The 26,786-nt window shown below is 45.4% G+C and overlaps 1 protein-coding gene across 1 annotated transcript; it reads right to left on the bottom strand.

Annotated features, from left to right (window-relative positions):
* Positions 1-556: 556 nt before the first annotated feature.
* Positions 557-26,786, bottom strand: LOC127918517 (thyrotropin-releasing hormone-degrading ectoenzyme-like; the record flags this gene model as incomplete). Its single annotated transcript, XM_052501837.1, has 2 exons — positions 26,727-26,786; positions 557-744 (listed from the first exon to the last, which is right to left on the bottom strand). Coding segments are annotated over exons 1-2 (245 nt in total), but the record flags the coding sequence as incomplete, so codon positions are not given.

Below are 26,786 nucleotides of genomic sequence, written 5' to 3'. Positions count from 1 at the left end.
AGACTAGTTGTCTGTTACCTCCACTATGTGGACAGGAGAAGACCAGTTGTCTGTTCCCTCCACTGTGTGGACAGGAGAAGACCAGTTGTCTGTTCCCTCCACTGTGTGGACAGGAGAAGACTAGTTGTCTGTCTGTTACCTCCACTGTGTGGACAGGAGAAGACTAGTTGTCTGTCTGTTACCTCCACTGTGTGGACAGGAGAAGACCAGTTGTCTGTTACCTCCACTGTGTGGACAGGAGAAGACTAGTTGTCTGTCTGTTACCTCCACTGTGTGGACAGGAGAAGACCAGTTGTCTGTTACCTCCACTGTGTGGACAGGAGAAGACTAGTTGTCTGTTACCTCCACTGTGTGGACAGGAGAAGACTAGTTGTCTGTTACCTCCACTGTGTGGACAGCAGAAGACTAGTTTCTTCATACATGGTTTTAGCTTCTCGCTTTGCCCTCTTTGTTGTTGTGGAAGTGAGACCAATAAAAGAAGAAGAAAAGTAATGATATAAAGAAGGGTTAAAAACCATAATGAAAAGGTCTGCAGTCCTCAGCTGCCAGTACCTACCTTCTGTTGAAAAGTTCAGGGTCTCTGAACCTGGCGTCCCTGTCGTAGACAAAGTGTTCCTGTGTGATGGTGACGCTGTGGTCCAGACTGTAGTTCTTACTGATGGTCACAACAGGATAACCCATCTGAAGGGTCCAGCAGTCCATCACCTCCTTAATGTTGATGTCCTTCCCTTCCTTCTGCATGGCCTGGGGGATATGGGGAATCAATTAACCAATTAACCAGTTAATCAGTCAGACATTGGTCTGTCGGTCAAATCATATCAAATGTTATTGGTCACTCACATATCTTACAGATATCGCAGATGCAGCGAAATGCAGTACAGTAATACATAATGCTTGTGTTTATAGCTCAGCCCAGTCAAAACTGTTCGCTGCTCTGGCCCCCCAATGGTGGAACAAACTCCCTCACGACGCCAGGACAGCGGAGTCAATCACCACCTTCCGGAGACACCTGAAACCCCACCTCTTTAAGGAATACCTAGGTAAGGATAAAGTAATCCTTCTCACCCCCCTTAAAATATTTAGATGCACTATTGTAAAGTGGCTGTTCCACTGGATGTCATAAGGTGAATGCACCAATTTGTAAGTCGCTCTGGATAAGAGCGTCTGCTAAATGACTTAAATGTAATGTAAATGCTCCAACAGTACAGTAATACATAATGCTTGTGTTTATAGCTCCAACAGTACAGTAATACATCATGCTTGTGTTTATAGCTCCAACAGTACAGTAATACATAATGCTTGTGTTTATAGCTCCAACAGTACAGTAATACATAATGATTGTGTTTATAGCTCCAACAGTACAGTAATACATAATGCTGGGTAGCGTCAAGAAGTTAATAGAAAAGCCTATATAATGTACATATGAAGGTGTTTAGCTTGTCGGGATGCGAGGATATGAAGGTGTTTAGCTTGTCGGGAGGCGAGGATATGAAGGTGTTTAGCTTGTCGGGAGGCGAGGATATGAAGGTGTTTAGCTTGTCGGGAGGCGAGGATATGAAGGTGTTTAGCTTGTCGGGAGGCGAGGATATGAAGGTGTTTAGCTTGTCGGGATGCGAGGACATGAAGGTGTTTAGATTGTCGGGAGGCGAGGATATGAAGGTGTTTAGCTTGTCGGGATGCGAGGATATGAAGGTGTTTAGATTGTCGGGAGGCGAGGATATGAAGGTGTTTAGCTTGTCGGGAGGCGAGGACATGAAGGTGTTTAGCTTGTCGGGAGGCGAGGATATGAAGGTGTTTAGCTTGTCGGGAGGCGAGGATATGAAGGTGTTTAGCTTGTCGGGATGCGAGGACATGAAGGTGTTTAGATTGTCGGGAGGCGAGGATATGAAGGTGTTTAGCTTGTCGGGAGGCGAGGACATGAAGGTGTTTAGCTTGTCGGGAGGCGAGGATATGAAGGTGTTTAGCTTGTCGGGAGGCGAGGATATGAAGGTGTTTAGCTTGTCGGGAGGCGAGGATATGAAGGTGTTTAGCTTGTCGGGAGGCGAGGATATGAAGGTGGTTAGCTTGTCGGGATGCGAGGATATGAAGGTGTTTAGCTTGTCGGGAGGCGAGGATATGAAGGTGGTTAGCTTGTCGGGAGGCGAGGATATGAAGGTGGTTAGCTTGTCGGGAGGTGAGGATATGAAGGTGTTTAGCTTGTCGGGAGGTGAGGATATGAAGGTGTTTAGCTTGTCGGGAGGTGAGGATATGAAGGTGTTTAGCTTGTCGGGAGGCGAGGACATGAAGGTGTTTAGCTTGTCGGGAGGCGAGGATATGAAGGTGTTTAGCTTGTCGGGTGGCGAGGATATGAAGGTGTTTAGCTTGTCGGGAGGCGAGCATATGAAGGTGTTTAGCTTGTCGGGAGGCGAGGATATGAAGGTGTTTAGCTTGTCGGGTGGCGAGGATATGAAGGTGTTTAGCTTGTCGGGAGGCGAGCATATGAAGGTGTTTAGCTTGTCGGGATGCGAGGATATGAAGGTGTTTAGCTTGTCGGGAGGCGAGGATATGAAGGTGGTTAGCTTGTCGGGAGGCGAGGATATGAAGGTGTTTAGCTTGTCGGGAGGCGAGGATATGAAGGTGGTTAGCTTGTCGGGAGGCGAGGATATGAAGGTGTTTAGCTTGTCGGGAGGCGAGCATATGAAGGTGTTTAGCTTGTCGGGATGCGAGGATATGAAGGTGGTTAGCTTGTCGGGAGGCGAGGACATGAAGGTGTTTAGCTTGTCGGGAGGCGAGGATATGAAGGTGGTTAGCTTGTCGGGAGGCGAAGATATGAAGGTGTTTAGCTTGTCGGGAGGCGAGGATATGAAGGTGGTTAGCTTGTCGGGAGGCGAGGATATGAAGGTGGTTAGCTTGTCGGGAGGCGAGGATATGAAGGTGTTTAGCTTGTCGGGAGGCGAGGATATGAAGGTGGTTAGCTTGTCGGGAGGCGAGGATATGAAGGTGTTTAGCTTGTCGGGAGGCGAGGATATGAAGGTGGTTAGCTTGTCGGGAGGCGAGGATATGAAGGTGGTCTTGTCGGGAGGCGAGGATATGAAGGTGTTTAGCGAGGCGAGGATATGAAGGTGGTTAGCTTGTCGGGAGGCGAGGATATGAAGGTGGTTTAGCTTGTCGGGAGGCGAGGATATGAAGGTGGTTAGCTTGTCGGGAGGCGAGGATATGAAGGTGTTTAGCTTGTCGGGAGGCGAGGATATGAAGGTGGTTAGCTTGTCGGGAGGCGAGGATATGAAGGTGTTTAGCTTGTCGGGAGGCGAGGATATGAAGGTGTTTAGCTTGTCGGGAGGCGAGGATATGAAGGTGGTTAGCTTGTCGGGAGGCGAGGATATGAAGGTGTTTAGCTTGTCGGGAGGCGAGGATATGAAGGTGGTTAGCTTGTCGGGAGGCGAGGATATGAAGGTGTTTAGCTTGTCGGGAGGCGAGGATATGAAGGTGTTTAGCTTGTCGGGAGGCGAGGATATGAAGGTGTTTAGCTTGTCGGGAGCGAGATATGAAGGTGTTTAGCTTGTCGGGAGGCGAGGATATGATGTTTAGCTTGTCGGGAGGCGAGGATATGAAGTGGTTAGCTTGTCGGGAGGCGAGGATATGAAGGTGTTTAGCTTGTCGGGAGGCGAGGATATGAAGGTGTTTAGCTTGTCGGGAGCGAGATATGAAGGTGTTTAGCTTGTCGGGAGGCGAGATATGAAGGTGTTTAGCTTGTCGGGAGGCGAGGATATGAAGGTGTTTAGCTTGTCGGGATGCGAGGATATGAAGGTGTTTAGCTTGTCGGGATGCGAGGATATGAAGGTGTTTAGCTTGTCGGGATGCGAGGACATGAAGTTTAGCTGTTTAGCTTGTCGGGAGGCGAGGATATGAAGGTGTTTAGCTTGTCGGGATGCGAGGACATGAAGGTGTTTAGCTTGTCGGGAGGCGAGGATATGAAGGTGGTTAGCTTGTCGGGAGGCGAGGATATGAAGGTGTTTAGCTTGTCGGGAGCGAGATATGAAGGTGTTTAGCTTGTCGGGAGGCGAGGATATGAAGGTGTTTAGCTTGTCGGGAGGCGAGGAGCTATGAAGGTGTTTAGCTTGTCGGGAGGCGAGGATATGAAGGTGGTTAGCTTGTCGGGAGGCGAGGATATGAAGGTGTTTAGCTTGTCGGGAGGCGAGGGATATGAAGGTGTTTAGCTTGTCGGGAGGCGAGGATATGAAGGTGTTTAGCTTGTCGGGGAGGCGAGGATATGAAGGTGGTTAGCTTGTCGGGATGCGAGGATATGAAGGTGTTTAGCTTGTCGGGAGGCGAGGATATGAAGGTGGTTAGCTTGTCGGGAGGCGAGGATATGAAGGTGTTTAGCTTGTCGGGAGGCGAGGTGTCGGTGTCTGCGACGTGGCTGGTTTTCACTTTATAGTCCTTGATTGTCTGGAGTCCCTGCAAAATACTGAGTCTGAGTCGTTGCATTGCGACTCCACTTCGTCCATGTACTGTTGTTTTGCCTGTTTGATTGCGTTACAGGGGGCATAGCTGGTCAGTTTGTTCACGTCCATGTACTGTCGTTTTGCCTGTTTGATTGCGTTACAGAGGGCATAGCTGGTCAGTGTGTTCACATCCATGTTCGAGGTCAAATTGACTTGGTTAAATGCGGTGGTTCGTGCTTTCAGATTTGGGCAAATGATGTCATCTATCCATGGTTTATGGTTTGGATTAATTGTAATCATCACAGTGGGAACAACATCCTCTATGGACTTCCTGATGAACTCAGTGTATACATTGATATTATTTTCCGAGACAACACAAACATTTCCCAGTCCATGTGATCAAAACAATCTTGAAGGCATAGATTTTGATTGGTCAGTCCAACGTTGAACAGTCCTTACAATGGGTCCCTTCCTGTTTAAATTTCTGTCAATAGGAAGGGAGGAGCTAAATGGAGGCGTGATCTGATTTGCCAAAGATAGGGCGGGGGAGGGCTGATCGAACTTTGGTGGCTTTTTTCTCCAATTTCCTTTATTAAAGTCCCCAGATACAGTCAATGCGGCTTCAGGATATGTGGTTTCCATCTTTCAGTGTAGTTCTTTGAGAGCCATAGCAGTGTTGGCTTGGGGGGGACATACACGGCCGTGAAGATGACCGAAGGAACATGATCTTGGGAGGTAATGAGGTCGCCATTTGATGGTGATGTATTCCAGTTTCGGAGAACAAAAAGGACTTCCTGTACATTACCACCATGAGTAGTTCATCATGAAACATACAACTCCATCTTTTCTTTTTCCCGGAGAGTTCTTTCTTCCTGTCCGCGTGATATATGGAGAACCCCACAGGCTGACTGTATGGGGATGGGATATATCCGGAGAGAGCCATGGTTCCACAAAAACAGAGTACGTTACAGTCCCTGATGTTTCTCTGGAAGGAGATCCTCGTCTGCTTTATTGTACAGGGACGGAAAGTAAGGACAATAATACACCCGGAAGCGATGGGATGGTAATGCAGGCCTCCTGAGTCTGACTAAGAGCCCTTCTTTCTCCTTGTTCTTCTTCTGCAGTGACGGTGTCTTGGAGCAGCCCCCAGGATGAATGGAACTGCCTCAGGGAGTATAAACAAAGGATCCAGTACAGGGAAATTGAATCTAAATGCTGGTGACTGACCGCCCATCTAATATCCAACAGTTATTTACGGCTGTAGGTTAATTATGCAAGAAACGTTTTTGAGCAAATAATGTAAGAAATAACACAGAAAAAAAATATACAATATACTGCAAAGTTGGCGAGGAGCTAGAAACAGGACAACCATGTCTGTTGCCATAATCTAGTATTATCATTCAGTCTGTCATTAGTATCACTACTATAATTCAGTCTGTCATTAGTATCATTACTATCATTCAGTCTGTCATTACGATCATTCAGTCTGTCATTAGTATCACTACTATCATTCAGTCTGTCATTAGTATCATTACTATCATTCAGTCTGTCATTACGATCATTCAGTCTGTCATTAGTATCACTACTATCATTCAGTCTGTCATTAGTATCATTACTATCATTCAGTCTGTCATTACGATCATTCAGTCTGTCATTAGTATCATTCAGTCTGTCATTAGTATCATTACTATCATTCAGTCTGTCATTACGATCATTACTATCATTCAGTCTGTCATTACGATCATTACTATCATTCAGTCTGTCATTACGATCATTCAGTCTGTCATTAGTATCATTACTATCATTCAGTCTGTCAGTACGATCATTCAGTCTGTCATTACTATCATTACTATCATTCAGTCTGTCATTAGTATCATTACTATCATTCAGTCTGTCATTACGATCATTCAGTCTGTCATTAGTATCATTACTATCATTCAGTCTGTCAGTACGATCATTCAGTCTGTCATTACTATCATTACGATCATTCAGTCTGTCATTAGTATCATTACTATCATTCAGTCTGTCATTACGATCATTCAGTCTGTCATTAGTATCATTACTATCATTCAGTCTGTCATTACGATCATTCAGTCTGTCATTAGTATCATTACGATCATTCAGTCTGTCATTAGTATCATTACTATCATTCAGTCTGTCATTAGTATCATTACTATCATTCAGTCTGTCATTACGATCATTCAGTCTGTCATTAGTATCATTACTATCATTCAGTCTGTCATTACGATCATTCAGTCTGTCATTACTATCAGTACGATCATTCAGTCTGTCATTAGTATCATTACTATCATTCAGTCTGTCAGTACGATCATTCAGTCTGTCATTACTATCATTACTATCATTAAGTCTGTCATTACGATCATTACTATCATTCAGTCTGTCATTAGTATCATTACGATCATTCAGTCTGTCAGTACGATCATTCAGTCTGTCATTACTATCATTACTATCATTCAGTCTGTCATTACTATCATTACTATCATTCAGTCTGTCATTACCATCATTACTATCATTCAGTCTGCCATTATTATCAGTCTGCCATGTCTTTCAGTCATTGTCAGCCAGTCAGCCAGTCAGCCAGTCAGCCAGTCAGTCAGCCAGTCAGTCAGTCAGGTACATTTCTAATGTCTGGGAAACCATGAGAGCTCACTGCTAAATGTGTTGAAACAGCATCGCTGGAGTGGACTGAGGGGGAGAGGAGGAGAGGGGGAGGAGGGGAGGGGGAGGAGGGGAGAGGAGGAGGGAGAGGTAGGGGAGAGGAGAGGAGAGGAGGGGGAGGAGGGGAGAGGAGGGGGGAAGAGGTAGGAGCTAATCAGGAACTTGGGGAACGCAGTCAGAGCAACTCGCTTTGACAGCTCACCACAGCAGCACTCGAAATCAGAGTGGTAAATTTGCAGCATTTCACCAATGCAGCACCTAGCCTGAGGAAAGAACCTCAGGACAGGACCAAACCACAGAACCTCAGCCTGGCTTCCCCTGAATCCCAATACATACCCTATACAACATGTGGGCATTATCTTTTAATCTCCCTTATTATTTTTGTGTTAACGTGTGTATGTTGAAAGCCTTTGGTTTTGTCAGCCAATGTTGACCATGGTCTTAAATGTTGACACATCAACTCTCTCTCTCTCTCTAATTTAGTGAACAGTTCAATGTGGATGGCTAAAGTAGTGCTGAAAGGAAGTAGATGGACATCCTATAGGAAGTAGATGGACATCCTATAGGAAGTAGATGGACATCCTTTAGGAAGTAGATGGACATCCTATAGGAAGTAGATGGACATCCTATAGGAAGTAGATGGACATCCTATAGGAAGTAGATGGACATCCTTTAGGAAGTAGATGGACATCCTATAGGAAATAGATGGACATCCTTTAGGAAGTAGATGGACATCCTATAGGAAGTAGATGGACATCCTATAGGAAGTAGATGGACATCCTTAAGGAAGTAGATGGACATCCTATAGGAAGTAGATGGACATCCTATAGGAAGCAGATGGACATCCTATAGGAAGTAGATGGACATCCTTTAGGAAGTAGATGGACATCCTATAGGAAGTAGATGGACATCCTTTAGGAAGTAGATGGACATCCTTTAGGAAGTAGATGGACATCCTATAGGAAGTAGATGGACATCCTATAGGAAGTAGATGGACATCCTATAGGAAGTAGATGGACATCCTATAGGAAGTAGATGGACATCCTATAGGAAGTAGATGGACATCCTATAGGAAGTAGATGGACATCCTATAGGAAGTAGATGGACATCCTATAGGAAGGGAGATGGACATCCTATAGGAAGTAGATGGACATCCTATAGGGGTAGATGGACATCCTTTAGGAAGGATGGACATCCTATAGGAAGTAGATGGACATCCTATAGGAAGTAGATGGACATCCTTAAGGAAGCAGTCAGATGGACATCCTATAGGAAGTAGATGGACATCCTATAGGAAGCAGATGGACATCCTATAGGAAGTAGATGGACATCCTTTAGCCTTAGATGGACATCCTTTAGGAAGTAGATGGACATCCTATAGGTAGTAGATGGACATCCTATAGGAAGTAGATGGACATCCTATAGGAAGTAGATGGACATCCTATAGGAAGTAGATGGACATCCTATAGGAAGTAGATGGACATCCTATAGGCTACTAGATGGACTTCCTTTAGGAAGTAGATGGACATCCTATAGGAAGTAGATGGACATCCTTAAGGAAGTAGATGGACATCCTATAGGAAGTAGATGGACATCCTATAGGAAGTAGATGGACATCCTATAGGAAGTAGATGGACATCCTATAGGAAGTAGATGGACATCCTATAGGAAGTAGATGGACATCCTTTAGGAAGTAGATGGACATCCTATAGGTAGTAGATGGACATCCTATAGGAAGTAGATGGACATCCTATAGGAAGTAGATGGACATCCTATAGGAAGTAGATGGACATCCTATAGGAAGTAGATGGACATCCTATAGGAAGTAGATGGACTTCCTTTAGGAAGTAGATGGACATCCTATAGGAAGCAGATGGACATCCTTAAGGAAGTAGATGGACATCCTATAGGAAGTAGATGGACATCCTATAGGAAGTAGATGGACATCCTATAGGAAGTAGATGGACATCCTATAGGAAGTAGATGGACATCCTATAGGAAGTAGATGGACATCCTATAGGAAGTAGATGGACATCCTATAGGAAGTAGATGGACATCCTATAGGAAGTAGATGGACATCCTATAGGAAGTAGATGGACATCCTATAGGAAGTAGATGGACATCCTTAAGGAAGTAGATGGACATCCTATAGGAAGTAGATGGACATCCTATAGGAAGTAGATGGACACCCTATAGGAAGTAGATGGACTTCCTCAGTATAAAGTGCAGGGGGAATTCTAAACGTAACAAGAAAGCGAGGACAAGAGAAACATAAGACCTTAATTGAAAACATGCGTTTCAGAATCAGTTAGTTGGGTTATAAAACTCCTCTGATGTTTTAAAAAGGAGAATTTATACATCAAAGACTGGACAGTTTGTAAAAATGTTTTCCAGGTGGGTGGTGTAGTGTAATATTGGCAAAGACTATGCAGAGGTGCCACCCTGAATAGTAAACTCAGCTTCTATATATTTTTCTGTGTTGGTCAGACTATAATAATAATAGTAGAGTTTGTTCAGTGCAGCGTAATCTCTAATCCCTGATCTGTAATCCAGGGCCACCAAGGACCAGGCGGTAAATACAAGGCAAGGGATTATTAGTGTTGTTATTGACACTGTCAATTCAGTCTGCTTTCCAAATAGGACATTCTGTTCATGCTTCACCTGCTTTAGGATGACTAGATTAGCAGAATAAATCTTTTTTTTGGGGTGTTGGGGGGCGTTGACAATAATGATAGATCATTTCTTCACAGCGCTTGCCAGGGCAATAATTGACGTGACCAGAAGATTTTTTAGATTCGTCATCATCCGTCTGTGGTGAATAATGTTGTCTGAACCTGTCGTAGTTTGACAGGTTCTCTATTCAGATGTGAAGCACCGTTAGTTATCTGGAAATCAGCCATCCTTCCTCTCGGGTGTCTAAAACAACACGTGATATTTCGGCTCCCGTTTTTTTTAAAATGACGTTCAGCTTATAAAGCCTTCATAATGCCTTCATGAGCACTACATAAATGTGTTTGTTACAGAGCATCTATAACCGTATGTCAGGCTTTATAAAAAGGGTTCACAAATGTGGCACAACTTTGTGACATAATCACCAATGTCAAATGTGACATAATCACCAATGTCAAATGTGACATAATCACCAATGTCAAATGTGACATAATGACCAATGTCAAATGTGACATAATCACCAATGTCAAATGTGACATAATGACCAATGTCAAATGTGACATAATCACCAATGTCAAATGTGACATAATCACCAATGTCAAATGTGACATAACCCACTAGGTCAAATGTGACATAACCCACTAGGTCAAATGTGACATAACCCACTATGGCAAATGTGACATAACCCACTATGTCAAATGTGACATAACCCACTATGTCAAATGTGACATAATCACCAATGTCAAATGTGACATAAACACCAATGTCAAATGTGACATAACCCACTATGTCAAATGTGACATAACCCACTATGTCAAATGTGACATAATCACCAATGTCAAATGTGACATAATCACCAATGTCAAATGTGACATAACCCACTATGTCAAATGTGACATAACCCACTATGTCAAATGTGACATAAACATGTGCTTTGTAAAGGGTGACATATTGCGCTGCAGGATTCCAACACTCTCTAAAGTGAAGTCACGTTAGTCACATTTACACCGAATCTCATTCCCCGGACACTTCCTGGCCAAATGTGCCGAAGGTCGACAACTACTGTGATTATTATTATTTGACCCTGCTGGTCATTTATGAACATTTGAACATCTTGGTCATGTTCTGTTATAATCTCCACCCGGCACAGCCAGAAGAGGACTGGCCACCCCTCATAGCCTGGTTCCTCTCTAGGTTTCTTCCGAGGTTTTGGCCTTTCTAGGGAGTTTTTCCTAGCCACCGTGCTTCTACATCTGCATTGCTTGCTGTTTGGGGTTTTAGGCTGGGTTTCTGTACAGCACTTTGAGATATCAGCTGATGTACGAAGGGCTATATAAATACATTTGATTTGATTTGATTTGATGACCCAACACATCAAATGTGGCCTTCATTAGTCAGGGTTAAATTGTGGAAATGTTGAGCCATAATTCTAACTTTGTGGCTGTGTTAAATAGTGACGACCAGAGGGAACGTTTTTGCTAGCTAAGGATGACACATACTTTACTCAGTGAGGCCACTCCCATGTAATTCTATGGTCCCTCCCACTCAGGCCAACTCTGAATGGTTGCTATGCCAGGTTTCTATGTGCTGCGTGTCCAATAGCCTGGAGACGACGACGCACAAAGAAGCGCTGACCTTGATGAAAGCCACCAACATAAGGACATTGAAAGTGGCTTTTCTTCCAGAGGCAAGTCACATGTTCCTCTGCACACATACACAACAATACAACGAGTCACACCGTGTGGTGCTGGGCCCGGTCGGGTTGGGCCCGGTCGGGTCTTTGACACATCCCCCCACTGAAAGATTAGCCATTAAAATGTGGCCACCATTGTAACAGGTTGTAATCAAACCCTGGTCTCCATGGGAACAGAGGAGGAATACCTGGTGAGGTAGTCTCTGGTTGGACTAGTCCAAATCATCTTGGTTCTGACACACACACACGCACACGCACACGCACACACACACACACATACACACGCACACATACACACACATACGCACACACACACACACACACACACACACACACACACACACACACACACACACACACACACACACACACACACACACACACACACACACACACACACACACACACACACACGCTTCACATGTCCATGAACCGATTGAAAGACCTCTCCCACTCTACAGTGACCTGTGGGATCATGAGAAAACCTTCATAGATCAGCAGAACGTAAATAACCTGTTCATTGACCCTTTATGTAGCCTCCTGTAATACTTTATTTGAAGTGAGACACCCTCGGTCCTTTATAACACATCTATATAGACTCTATATCGCATCTCGCAGAACTTACTTTGAAATCAGACCCCTTTGGTAAACATTTTTATATTTTTTTAAAACAATATCAAAACGTTACATTTCAAAAAAGTCCAGCAACGTAATTACATTGAACAGTACGCAGGGCTCTGAATAACGTAGCTTTTCCCTGAGCTGGAGGAGGAATGGTCCGTGCCTCTCTGCCTGCTGCAGGTACTGAAGAGTGGGTTCCAATTACATCGAACAGTACGCAGGGCTCTGAATAACGTAGCTTTTCCCTGAGCTGGAGGAGGAATGGTCCGTGCCTCTCTGCCTCCTGCAGGTACTGAAGGTTGCAACTTTAAAAGTAACAACAAAGAAAGTTAGCAGGTCTGTGAGGAAAGGCCTTTGCCACTCAAATCTGGAAAAAAAAACATTTCTGTGTTTTATTATTTTATTTATTGAACCTTTATTTAACTGGGAAAGTTAGTTTAAGAACAAATTGTTATTTACAATGACGACCTACCCCGGCCAAACCTTCCCCTACCCCCGGACGACGCTCCCCGGACGACGCTGGGCCAATTGTGCTGCGGCAGAAAAACTCTGAATGGGGAAATGGGAAACTCCCATTCGATTTGTATATTATTCATCTTTTATTTACAAAACTCATGATGTGACTATGAGACATGGCTGTATCTATTTATTGTAAATAACGATTGTGATAGTTACAGTCTGTAATCTAACTCAACACGTAACCAATTCATTTCAATTACAATAAAATAAAGCTTAACTTAACTGGTTTCCGGTGGCACCACAAATGAGTATTCGATTTGCGAACTTACATCGCTACAGAAACAACGCTAACCAAACAACACAGTTCAGGGAGGACTGAATTAAAGGGCAACGACACTCAAAAATCAAAGTTTCTTGGAGAACTCAAAACTCATTCCCTGTTGTGGTTCAAGCATTGTTGTAAACACAGAAAATCAAATTGAGTTGTTTTTCTATTGTAAAAAGTGTGGGGGGAAATGGGGGAAATCTCAAATGTGGAAAAACAATAACAGAGAAAACAGAATTTGGAGAAAAAATATTGAGTTAGGCCAAAAAAATATCACTGATTTTAAACTATGGAACATTTTTGTTGCTGTGTATGACTGCACTTTAGAGTGTGTCCTCCTGCAGCACAGCATTTTGACTGCACTTTAGAGTGTGTCCTCCTGCAGCACAGCATTTTGACTGCACTTTAGAGTGTGTCCTCCTGCAGCACAGCATTTTGACTGCACTTTAGAGTGTGTCCTCCTGCAGCACAGCATTTTGACTGCACTTTAGAGTGTGTCCTCCTGCAGCACAGCATTTTGACTGCACTTTAGAGTGTGTCCTCCTGCAGCACAGCATTTTGACTGCACTTTAGAGTGTGTCCTCCTGCAGCACAGCATTTTGACTGCACTTTAGAGTGTGTCCTCCTGCAGCACAGCATTTTGACTGCACTTTAGAGTGTGTCCTCCTGCAGCACAGCATTTTGACTGCACTTTAGAGTGTGTCCTCCTGCAGCACAGCATTTTGACTGCACTTTAGAGTGTGTCCTCCTGCAGCACAGCATTTTGACTGCACTTTAGAGTGTGTCCTCCTGCAGCACAGCATTTTGGGGGAAGTTGAGGTCAGCTCCAATATTGGCTCTGCACCCAGGAGGGAAAGAGGTTGGGTTATCCTAGAAATGTTTTACAGTAATATAATATACGCAATTTATCAAACGCTTTTATCCAAAAGAGACTTTCAGTCATGAGCGCGTACATTGTTTTTTTACCGTGTGGGTAGTCATGACAACCTAACCCACTATCCCGGTGCTGCGATGCTCTACCCGAGATGCATGACGAGGTTATAATGCTTTGCGAAGCCTTCATATGATGTATACGAACTTTTACGAAGCAGTGCTCCTGCCACCCACTATAAAGCACAACTTCATTTTTGACATAGTGGATTATGTCACATTTGACATTGCTGGTTATGTCACACAGTTACGCCACACTTATGAGGCCTGTTATAGAGCATGACATACGGTTATAGATCATTTGTGACATGTTTATGTTGTGTTTATGAAGCCTGTTATAGAGCATGACATACGGTTATAGATCATTTGTGACACGTTTATGTTGTGTTTATGAAGGCTTTATGAAGCCTGTTATAGAGCATGACATACGGTTATAGATCATTTGTGACAGGTTTATGTTGTGTTTATGAAGGCTTTATGAAGCCTGTTATAGAGCATGACATATGGTTATAGATCATTTGTGACACGTTTATGTTGTGTTTATGAAGCCTGTTATAGAGCATGACATACGGTTATAGATAAATTGTGACACGTTTATGTTGTGTTTATGAAGGCTTTATGGAGCCTGTTATAGAGCATGACATACGGTTGTAGATCATTTGTGACATGTTTATGTTGTGTTTATGAAGCCTGTTATAGAGCATGACATACGGTTATAGATCATTTGTGACACGTTTATGTTGTGTTTATGAAGGCTTTATGAAGCCTGTTATAGAGCATGACATACGGTTATAGATCATTTGTGACAGGTTGATGTTGTGTTTATGAAGGCTTTATGAAGCCTGTTATAGAGCATGACATACGGTTATAGATAATTCGTGACACGTTCATGTTGTGTTTATGAAGGCTTTATGAAGCCTGTTATAGAGCATGACATACGGTTATAGATCATTTGTGACAGGTTTATGTTGTGTTTATGAAGGCTTTATGAAGCCTGTTATAGAGCATGACATACGGTTATAGATCATTCGTGACACGTTCATGTTGTGTTTATGAAGGCTTTATGGAGCCTGTTATAGAGCATGACATACGGTTATAGATCATTCGTGACACGTTCATGTTGTGTTTATGAAGGCTTTATGAAGCCTGTTATAAGCTGTACGTCATTTAAAAAGGGGACCGTTGATCATGGCTTTGTACACACAAACACAAACACAAACACACACACACCTGCTGTATCCTCTGAGACATATTGACAGGGGGAGTAAGCCAGGATAGACCAGCCATGCTGCCAGTGATCCTGGGCTTCCCTTCACAAAAGGCTTTGTGCCCGCTTCACGTGGCAGATTACTGATGCAAATTGGTTTCTCATGAACAGCCCGATGGAAAGCTGTGAATATCAGCATTCATTGAATTAATTGGCCGTCACAGACGATTGATGAGGCGTTAGATGTGTCAAAGGGGACAAACAGAGGTAGTGAGAAGTGAAATCCTCTTTATCACTCAAAGGGGTGCCTATCGCATGTCTTTAGTGCTTATAGTACTTCCAGTACTTACCCCTATAGGGGCAGACAGACAGATCATGACCTATTCATAGGGATACAATGGGTGATTGAAGTGGTGACAACAACAGTGAAATATCCAGGCTGCATGTTGCAGAGGATCTCGGCAGAGAGTATCGTTTCCAATGGCCAAGTATTGCACATCGTTGTAGTTCTAAATGATGTCTAGAGATATCATTACAGTAGTGGAGATGTGAGGAGAGAACTGAGGATGCTGGGTCCTTCATGGAGAGTGGAGGTGTGAGGAGAGAACTGAGGATGCTGGGTCCTTCATGGACAGTGGAGGTGTGAGGAGAGAACTGAGGATGCTGGGTCCTTCATGGACAGTGGAGGTGTGAGGAGAGAACTGAGGATGCTGGGTCCTTCATGGACAGTGGAGATGTGAGGAGAGAACTGAGGATGCTGGGTCCTTCATGGACAGTGGAGGTGTGAGGAGAGAACTGAGGATGCATGGTCCTTCATGGACAGTGGAGGTGTGAGGAGAGAACTGAGGATGCTGGGTCCTTCATGGACAGTGGAGGTGTGAGGAGAGAACTGAGGATGCATGGTCCTTCATGGACAGTGGAGATGTGAGGAGAGAACTGAGGATGCTGGGTCCTTCATGGACAGTGGAGGTGTGAGGAGAGAACTGAGGATGCTGGGTCCTTCATGGACAGTGGAGGTGTGAGGAGAGAACTGAGGATGCTGGGTCCTTCATGGACAGTGGAGGTGTGAGGAGAGAACTGAGGATGCTTGGTCCTTCATGGACAGTGGAGATGTGAGGAGAGAACTGAGGATGCAAGGTCCTTCATGGACAGTGGAGGTGTGAGGAGAGAACTGAGGATGCTGGGTCCTTCATGGACAGTGGAGGTGTGAGGAGAGAACTGAGGATGCTGGGTCCTTCATGGACAGTGGAGGTGTGAGGAGAGAACTGAGGATGCTGGGTCCTTCATGGACAGTGGAGGTGTGAGGAGAGAACTGAGGATGCTTGGTCCTTCATGGACAGTGGAGATGTGAGGAGAGAACTGAGGATGCAAGGTCCTTCATGGACAGTGGAGGTGTGAGGAGAGAACTGAGGATGCTGGGTCCTTCATGGACAGTGGAGATGTGAGGAGAGAACTGAGGATGCTGGGTCCTTCATGGACAGTGGAGATGTGAGGAGAGAACTGAGGATGCTGGGTCCTTCATGGACAGTGGAGATGTGAGGAGAGAACTGAGGATGCATGGTCCTTCATGGACAGTGGAGATGTGAGGAGAGAACTGAGGATGCTTGGTCCTTCATGGAAAGTGGAGGTGTGAGGAGAGAACTGAGGATGCTGGGTCCTTCATGGACAGTGGAGATGTGAGGAGAGAACTGAGGATGCTGGGTCCTTCATGGACAGTGGAGGTGTGAGGAGAGAACTGAGGATGCTGGGTCCTTCATGGACAGTGGAGGTGTGAGGAGAGAACTGAGGATGCTGGGTCCTTCATGGAGAGTGGAGGTGTGAGGAGAGAACTGAGGATGCTGGGTCCTTCATGGACAGTGGAGGTGTGAGGAGAGAACTGAGGATGCTGGGTCCTTCATGGAGAGTGGAGGTGTGAGGAGAGAACTGAGGATGCTGGGTCCTTCATGGACAGTGGAGGTGTGAGGAGAGAACTGAGGATGCTGGGTCCTTCATGGACAGTGGAGGTGTGAGGAGAGAACTGAGGATGCTGGGTCCTTCATGGACAGTGGAGGTGTGAGGAGAGAACTGAGGATGCATGGTCCTTCATGGACAGTGGAGGTGTGAGGAGAGAACTGAGGATGCTGGGTCCTTCATGGACAGTGGAGGTGTGAGGAGAGAACTGAGGATGCTGGGTCCTTCATGGACAGTGGAGATGTGAGGAGAGAACTGAGGATGCTGGGTCCTTCATGGACAGTGGAGGTTTGAGGAGAGAACTGAGGATGCTGGGTCCTTCATGGACAGTGGAAGTGTGAGGAGAAAAATAAGACTGCTTGTTGCTTCATGGTCTGTTATTTACCAGGCAGAACCCAGGTCCCGACTCTCTGTTATTTACCAGACAGAACCCAGGTCCTGACTCTCTGTTATTTACCAGGCAGAACCCAGGTCCTGACTCTGTTATTTACCAGGCAGAACCCAGGTCCTGACTCTCTGTTATTTACCAGACAGAACCCAGGTCCTGACTCTGTTATTTACCAGACAGAACCCAGGTCCTGACTCTGTTATTTACCAGGCAGAACCCAGGTCCTGACTCTGTTATTTACCAGACAGAACCCAGGTCCTGACTCTCTGTTATTTACCAGACAGAACCCAGGTCCTGACTCTGTTATTTACCAGGGAGAACCCAGGTCCTGGCTCTGTTATTTACCAGACAGAACCCAGGTCCTGACTCTGTTATTTACCAGGTAGAACCCAGGTCCTGACTCTCTGTTATTTACCAGGGAGAACCCAGGTCCTGACTCTGTTATTTACCAGGTAGAACCCAGGTCCTGACTCTGTTATTTACCAGGTAGAACCCAGGTCCTGACTCTCTGTTATTTACCAGACAGAACCCAGGTCCTGACACTCTGTTATTTACCAGACAGAACCCAGGTCCTGACTCTCTGTTATTTACCAGGGAGAACCCAGGTCCTGATTCTTTAAATAGCCACCCTTTGCCTTGATCACAGCTTTGCAAACTCTTGGCTCTTCTCTCAACCAGCTTCACCTGGAATGATTTTCCAACAGTCTTGTAGGAGTTCCCACATATACTGAGCACTTGCTGGCTACTTTTCCGTCACTCTGCGGTCCAACTCATGCCAAACCATCTCAATTTGGTTGAGATTGAGGGATTGTGGAGGCCAGGTCATCTGATGCAGCACTCTCCTTCTTGCTAAAATAGCCCTTACACAGCCTGGAGGTGTGTTGGGTCATTGTCCTGTTGAAAAAAATGTTAGTCCAACTAAGTCCAAACCAGATGGGATGGCATATTAGTGCAGAATGCTGTGGTAGCCATGCTGGTTAAGTGTGCCTTGAATTCTAAATAAATCACAGACAGTGTCACCAGCAAAGCACCCCCACACCATAACACCTCCTCCTCCATGCTTCACGGTGGGAAATGCACATGTGCAGATCATCCGTTCACCCACACAGAGTCTCAAAAATACACAGCGGTTGGAACCAAACATCTCCCATTTGGACCAGTCTAATGTCCATTGCTCATGTTTCTTGGACCAAGCAAGTCTCTTCTTCTTATTGGTGTCCTTTAGTAGTGGTTTCGTTGCAGCACTTCAACCATGAAGGACTGATTCCTCTGAACAGTTGATGTTGAGATGTGTCTGTTACTTCAACTCTGTGAAGCATTTATTTGGGCTGCAAATTCAGAGGTTGGTAACTCTAATGAACGTATCCTCTGCAGCAGAGGTATCTCTGGGTCTTCCTTTGCTGTGGTGGTCCTCATGAGAGCCAGTTTCATCATAACGCTTGATGGTTTTTGCGACCGCACTTGAAGAAACTTTCAAAGTTATGAAAATGTTCCGTATTGACTGACCTTCATGTCTTAAAGTAATAATGGACTGTCGTTTCTCTTTGCTTATTTCAGCAGTTCTTGCCACAATATGGACTTGGTCTTTTACCAAATAGGGCTATCTTCTGTATACCACCCCTACCTTGTCACAACACAACTGATTGGCTCAAACACACTAAGTAGGAAAGAAATTCCACAAATGTACTTTTAACAAGGCACACCTGTTAATTGAAATGCATTCCGGGTGACTATGTCATGAAGCTAGTTGAGAGAGTGTTTGAAGCTGTCACCAAGGCAAAGGGTGGCTATTATCAATGTCTTCTCTATTATCCTACAATGTAGAAAGAAAGAGAAGAGTAGATGTTCTAAATCTTTTGACCAGTTGTGTGTGTATATAAATACAGTTGAAGTCTGAAGTTTGCATACATCTTAGCCAAATACATTTAAACTTAGTTTTTCACAATTCCTGACATTTAATTATAGTAAAAAAAAAAAATTCTTAGGTCAGTTAGGATCATAACTTTATCTTAAGAATGTAAAATGTCAGAATAATAGTAGAGAGAATGATTTATTTAAGTTTTTATTTCCTTCATCACATTCTCAGTGGGTCAGAAGTTTACATACACTCAATTAGTATTTGGTAGCATTGCGTTTACATTGTTTAACTTGGGTCTAATATTTCGGGTAGCCTTCCACAAGCTTCCCATAATAAGTTGGGTGAATTTTGGCCCATTCCTCCTGACAGAGCTGGTGTAACAGTCAGGTTTGTAGGCTCCTTGCTCGCACACGCTTTTTCAGTTCTGCCCTCACATTTTCTATAGGATTGAGGTCAGGGCTTTGTGATGGCCACTCCAATACCTTGACTGTTGTCCTTAAGCCATTTTGCCACAACTCTGGAAGTATTCTTGGGGTCATTGTCCATTTGGAAGACCCATTTGCAACCAAGCTTTAACTTCCTGACTGATGTCTTGAGATGTTGCTTCAATATATCTACATCATTGTCCTTTCTCATGATGCCATCTATTTTGTGAAGTGCAACAGTCCCTCCTGCAGTTAAGCACCCCCACAACATGATGATGCCACCCCCGTGCTTCACGGTTGGGATGCTGTTCTTCGGCTTGTACGCCTCCCCAAACATAACAATGGTGATTATGGCCAAACAGTTCTATTTTTGTATGATCATTGTCCCCATGTACAGTTGCAAACCGCAGTCTGGCTTCATCCTTGCTGAGCGGCCTTTATGTCGATATAGGACTCGTTTTACTGTGGATATAGACACTTTTGTACCTGTTTCCTCCAGCATCTTCACAAGGTCTTTTGCTGTTGTTCTGAGATGGATTTGCACTTTTTGCACCAAAGTACGTTCATCTCTAGGAGACAGAACGCGTCTCCTTCATGAGCAGTATGACGGCTGCGTGGTCCCATGATGTTTATACTTGCGTACTATTGTTTGTACAGATGAATGTGGTACCTTCAGATATTTGGAAATTTCTCCCAGGGATGAACCAGACTTGTGGAGGTCTACAATGTTTTTCTGATTTCTTTTGATTTTCCCATGATATCAAGCAAAGAGGCACTGAGCTTGAAGGTAGGCCTTGAAATACATCCACAGGTACACCTCCAATTGACTCAATTTATGTCAATTAGACTACCAGAAGCTTCTAAAGCCATGACGTCATTTTCTGGAATTTTCCAAGCTGTTTAAAGGCACAGTCAACTTAGTGTATGTACATTTCTGACCCACTGGAATTGTGATACAGTGAATTATAAGTAAAATAATCTGTCTGTAAACAATTGTTTAAAAAATGACGTGTCATACACAAAGTAGATGTCCTAACAGACTTACCAAAACTATAGTTTGTTTACAAGAAAAATTGTGGCGTGGTTGAAAAAAAGAGAGCGAGAGAGCGAGAGAGAGAGGGAGAGAGGGAGAGAGAGAGAGAGAGGGGGGGAGGGAGAGAGAGAGAGAGAGAGAGGAGAGAGAGAGAGAGAGATGGGGGGGAGAGAGAGAGAGAGAGAGAGAGAGAGAGAGAGAGAGAGAGAGAGAGAGAGAGAGAGGGAGAGAGAGAGGAGAGAGAGGAGAGAGAGAGAGAGAGAGAGAGAGAGATGGAGAAAGAGAGAGAGAGGAGAAAGAGAGAGAGAGAGAGAGAGAGAGAGAGAGAGAGAGAGAGAGAGAGAGAGAGAGAGAGAGAGAGAGAGAGAAAGAGAGAGAGAGAGAGAGAGAGAGAAGAGAGAGAGAGAGACAGAGAGAGAGAGAGAGAGAGAGAGAGAGAGAGAGAGAGAGAGAGAGAGAGAGAGAGAGGAGAAAGAGAGAGAGAGAGAGAGAAGAGAGAGAGAGAAAGATGAGAGAGAAAATAAGAATGCTCTTTTAACCTTTTACTGCAGTGGGATAAATCAGGGTCACCAGAATGATTCTTGGTTGTCTTAATAAAACAAATCTATTTTGTAACAAAAGTATACACCAACATGGTTGTGGGCTTACTAGAAATAAGACACCTGTACCATGTCAGATGTAGAGTTGAAATGTACTACATTTTGTGTTTGCATCTCAATATTTAACTTTATATACATCACAGAAGTCTGAAATATAACAAAACCATTTGATGTAGAAACAATGGATTTTTCATCGTACAAAAAAAATATATATACGTTTATTAATTATGATTTTATGAAAAATAACAATCCAGCCACGAGGACACTACGTAATTTGACTGCAGATTTCACAAGACCAAGACATCTGCTGTGAATGACGTTGTCTTTAATGGCTGTTTGATCATTGACAAACATGTTTTATAGCTCAAAGACCAGACAAGACCAGAGCAGGGATCTCCTATGAGGGGGGTTCTCACTCTTCTTCGGGCCTATAGAAGGACTGGAGGCAGTTTAGCCCGAGGACATTAGCCATGGTCAGAGGGCTAGAGATCTTTCAGATAAAACTGAACTGATTGATTGTGGGCAGCAGGTATCACCTTGGGAAAAAAGATGTGCTTTAAACTGTCATTGCGATGTGATCTAACGTGGGAATCAACCAAATGAAGACTTCTGGACGATGTCTGTTACAAATGTTTGAACGTCAGTTTACAACATATCAGATGTAATACATTAGCATTTTCAGCGCAGTCGTCAGGATGTCGTGAAATAAAATAGTGAAGATCATAACAATCAATCCGTAGAATAAACAAACGTCATGACATCACCATACAAACACAATCAGCCCTATCGTCCCCTGGAGTAAACAGGTTGCTTCCGGGTTGGAGCGAGCGGTCGCATCGCACTTCGCTCCGCAGGTAGTATAACTTTTTCATTACATTTCATTACATTTCATTATAGTACAACGGTTGATTTGTCTAATCTTAGCAATTTCTTCTTAGCTAGCTACATAGCCGTCCTTGTATCAGAGATAATTGCATAATTATCGTATTTCGTCGCCCTAACGTAGCCTTCACTGCTATTCGCCCAGCAGCTAGCCAGCTAGCAAACGCTAGCAAACGCCCACAGATTAGCAGCACTGTAGTGCTATTACACTATTACACTCAACTGAACGACTTGATTAGTTTAGTGTAAGCTAGCTACATAGCTGTCTTTGTATCCAAGATAATTGTGTAGTTTAGAGTGTGTAGTCTTGGAGTGATTATCTTAATTTACCGAGGTTAGCTAGCCAGCTATTTGTCGTCCTTAACGTAGGAGACTCTGCTAGCTAGCCAACAGCTAACAGCTAGCCAACGTCTACTGAATAGAACTCAACAACCCGGTCGCACTCACAGGTAGTATCACATTTTCATTTCATTTCATTACAGTACAACGGTTTGATTTGTTTGATCGTAGCTAGCTACATAGCTAGCTACATAGCCGTCTCTGTATCAAAGATAATTGTGTAGTCTAGAGCGTTTTTCTAGGTTAGCTAGCCAGCTATTGTCGTTCTTTTAACGCAACGTAACGTAAACAACACTGCTAGCTAGCCAGCTAGCCCCCGAATAGCAGCACTGCAGAAACTATTACACTCAACGGAACGACTTGATTAGTGTAGTGTCAACAACGCAGCTACTGCCAGCTAGCCTACTTCAGCAGTACTGTATCATTTTAATCATTTTAGTCAATAAGATTCTTGCTACGTAAGCTTAACTTTCTGAACATTCGAGACGTGTAGTCCACTTGTCATTCCAATCTCCTTTGCATTAGCGTAGCCTCTTCTGTAGCCTGTCAACTATGTGTCTGTCTATCCCTGTTCTCTCCTCTCTGCACAGACCATACAAACGCTCCACACAGCGTGACCGCGGCCACCCTAATCTGGTGGTCCCAGCGCGCACGACCCACGTGGAGTTCCAGGTCTCCGGTAGCCTCTGGAACTGCCGATCTGCGGCCAACAAGGCAGAGTTCATCTCAGCCTATGCCTCCCTCCAGTCCCTCGACTTCTTGGCACTGACGGAAACATGGATCACCACAGACAACACTGCTACTCCTACTGCTCTCTCTTCGTCCGCCCACGTGTTCTCGCACACCCCGAGAGCTTCTGGTCAGCGGGGTGGTGGCACCGGGATCCTCATCTCTCCCAAGTGGTCATTCTCTCTTTCTCTCCTCACCCATCTGTCTATCGCCTCCTTTGAATTCCATGCTGTCACAGTTACCAGCCCTTTCAAGCTTAACATCCTTATCATTTATCGCCCTCCAGGTTCCCTCTGAGAGTTCATCAATGAGCTTGATACCTTGATAAGCTCCTTTCCTGAGGACGGCTCACCTCTCACAGTGCTGGGCGACTTTAACCTCCCCACGTCTACCTTTGACTCATTCCTCTCTGCCTCCTTCTTTCCACTCCTCTCCTCTTTTGACCTCACCCTCTCACCTTCCCCCTACTCACAAGGCAGGCAATACGTTCGACCTCATCTTTACTAGATGCTGTTCTTCCACTAACCTCATTGCAACTCCCCTCCAAGTCTCCGACCACTACCTTGTATCCTTTTCCCTCTCGCTCTCATCTAACACCTCCCACACTGCCCCTACTCGGATGGTATCGCGCCGTCCCAACCTTCGCTCTCTCTCCCCCCGCTACTCTCTCCTCTTCCATCCTATCATCTCTTCCCTCTGCTCATACCTTCTCCAATCTCCTGATTCTGCCTCCTCAACCCTCCTCTCCTCCCTTTCTGCATCCTTTGACTCTCTATGTCCCCTATCCTCCAGGCCGGCGCGGTCCTCCCTCCCGCCCCGTGGCTCGACGACTCATTGCGAGCTCACAGAACAGGGCTCCGGGCAGCTGAGCGGAAATGGAGGAAAACTCGCCTCCCTGCGGACCTGGCATCCTTTCACTCCCTACTCTCTACATTTTCCTCCTCTGTCTCTGCTGCTAAAGCCATTTTCTACCACTCTAAATTCCAAGCATCTGCCTCTAACCCTAGGAAGCTCTTTGCCACCTTCTCCTCACTCCTGAATCCTCCTCCCCTCCCCCTCCTCCCTCTCTGCAGATGACTTCGTCAACCATTTTGAAAAGAAGGTCGACGACATCTGATCCTCGTTTGCTAAGTCAAACGGCACCGCTGGTTCTGCTCACACTGCCCTACCCTGTGCTCTGACCTCTTTCTCCCTCTCTCTCCAGATGAAATCTCGCGTCTTGTGACGGCCGGCCGCCCAACAACCTGCCCGCTTGACCCTATCCCCTCCTCTCTTCTCCAGACCATTTCCGGAGACCTTCTCCCTTACCTCACCTCGCTCATCAACTCATCCCTGACCGCTGGCTACGTCCCTTCCGTCCTCAAGAGAGCGAGAGTTGCACCCCTTCTGAAAAAACCTACACTCAATCCCTCCGATGTCAACAACTACAGACCAGTATCCCTTCTTTCTTTTCTCTCCAAAACTCTTGAACGTGCCGTCCTTGGCCAGCTCTCCCGCTATCTCTCTCTGAATGACCTTCTTGATCCAAATCAGTCAGGTTTCAAGACTAGTCATTCAACTGAGACTGCTCTTCTCTGTATCACGGAGGCGCTCCGCACCGCTAAAGCTAACTCTCTCTCCTCTGCTCTCATCCTTCTAGACCTATCGGCTGCCTTCGATACTGTGAACCATCAGATCCTCCTCTCCACCCTCTCCGAGTTGGGCATCTCCGGCGCGGCCCACGCTTGGATTGCGTCCTACCTGACAGGTCGCTCCTACCAGGTGGCGTGGCGAGAATCTGTCTCCTCACCACGCGCTCTCACCACTGGTGTCCCCCAGGGCTCTGTTCTAGGCCCTCTCCTATTCTCGCTATACACCAAGTCACTTGGCTCTGTCATAACCTCACATGGTCTCTCCTATCATTGCTATGCAGACGACACACAATTAATCTTCTCCTTTCCCCCTTCTGATGACCAGGTGGCGAATCGCATCTCTGCATGTCTGGCAGACATATCAGTGTGGATGACGGATCACCACCTCAAGCTGAACCTCGGCAAGACGGAGCTGCTCTTCCTCCCGGGAAGGACTGCCCGTTCCATGATCTCGCCATCACGGTTGACAACTCCATTGTGTCCTCCTCCCAGAGCGCTAAGAACCTTGGCGTGATCCTGGACAACACCCTGTCGTTCTCAACTAACATCAAGGCGGTGGCCCGTTCCTGTAGGTTCATGCTCTACAACATCCGTAGAGTTCGACCCTGCCTCACACAGGAAGCGGCGCAGGTCCTAATCCAGGCACTCGTCATCTCCTGTCTGGACTACTGCAACTCGCTGTTGGCTGGGCTCCCTGCCTGTGCCATTAAACCCCTACAACTCATCCAGAACGCCGCAGCCCGTCTGGTGTTCAACCTTCCCAAGTTCTCTCACGTCACCCCGCTCCTCCGCTCTCTCCACTGGCTTCCAGTTGAAGCTCGCATCTGCTACAAGACCATGGTGCTTGCCTACGGAGCTGTGAGGGGAACGGCACCTCAGTACCTCCAGGCTCTGATCAGGCCCTACACCCAAACAAGGGCACTGCGTTCATCCACCTCTGGCCTGCTCGCCTCCCTACCACTGAGGAAGTACAGTTCCCGCTCAGCCCAGTCAAAACTGTTCGCTGCTCTGGCCCCCAATGGTGGAACAAACTCCCTCACGACGCCAGGACAGCGGAGTCAATCACCACCTTCCGGAGACACCTGAAACCCCACCTCTTTAAGGAATACCTAGGATAGGATAAGTAATCCTTCTCACCCCCCTTTAAGATTTAGATGCACTATTGTAAAGTGACTGTTCCAGTGGATGTCATAAGGTGAATGCACCAATTTGTAAGTCGCTCTGGATAAGAGCGTCTGCTAAATGACTTAAATGTAAATGTAAATGTAAACACACATCATGACATCACTATACAAACACAATCAGCCCTATCGTCCCCTGGAGTAAACACACATCATGACATCACCATACAAACACAATCATCCCTATCGTCCCCTGGAGTAAACACACGTCATGACATCACTATACAAACACAATCAGCCCTATCGTCCCCTGGAGTAAACACACATCATGAGAGAGAGAGAGAGAGAGAGAGAGAGAGAGAGAGAGAGAGAGAGAGGGGAGAGAGAGAGAGAGAGAGAGAGAGAGAGAGAGAGAGAGAGAGAGAGAGAGAGAGAGAGAGGAGAGAGAGAGAGAGAGAGAGAGAGAGAGAGAGAGAGAGAGAGAGAGAGAGAGAGAGAGAGAGAGAGAGAGAGAGAGAGAGAGAGAGAGAGAGAGAGAGAGAGAGAGAGAGAGAGAGAGGGAGGGAGAGAGAGAGAGAGAGAGAGAGAGAGAGGGGGAGAGAGAGAGAGAGAGAGAGAGAGAGAGGGGGAGGGGAGAGAGAGAGAGAGAGAGAGAGAGAGAGAGAGAGAGAGAGAGGGGGAGAGAGAGAGAGGGGAGAGAGAGAGAGAGGAGAGAGAGAGAGAGAGAGAGAGAGAGAGAGCAAAAGCAATCAACATTCCATACCTCAGTCAGTTTGTTCCATAAGTCATCTCTGCCCGCGTTGCTGTACATGTGTGTCATCAA

Source organism: Oncorhynchus keta, unplaced genomic scaffold (genome assembly GCF_023373465.1).
Source record: "Oncorhynchus keta strain PuntledgeMale-10-30-2019 unplaced genomic scaffold, Oket_V2 Un_contig_1440_pilon_pilon, whole genome shotgun sequence".
Lineage (NCBI taxonomy): Eukaryota > Metazoa > Chordata > Actinopteri > Salmoniformes > Salmonidae > Oncorhynchus > Oncorhynchus keta.
This window is presented reverse-complemented; position numbering and strand designations above follow the sequence as displayed.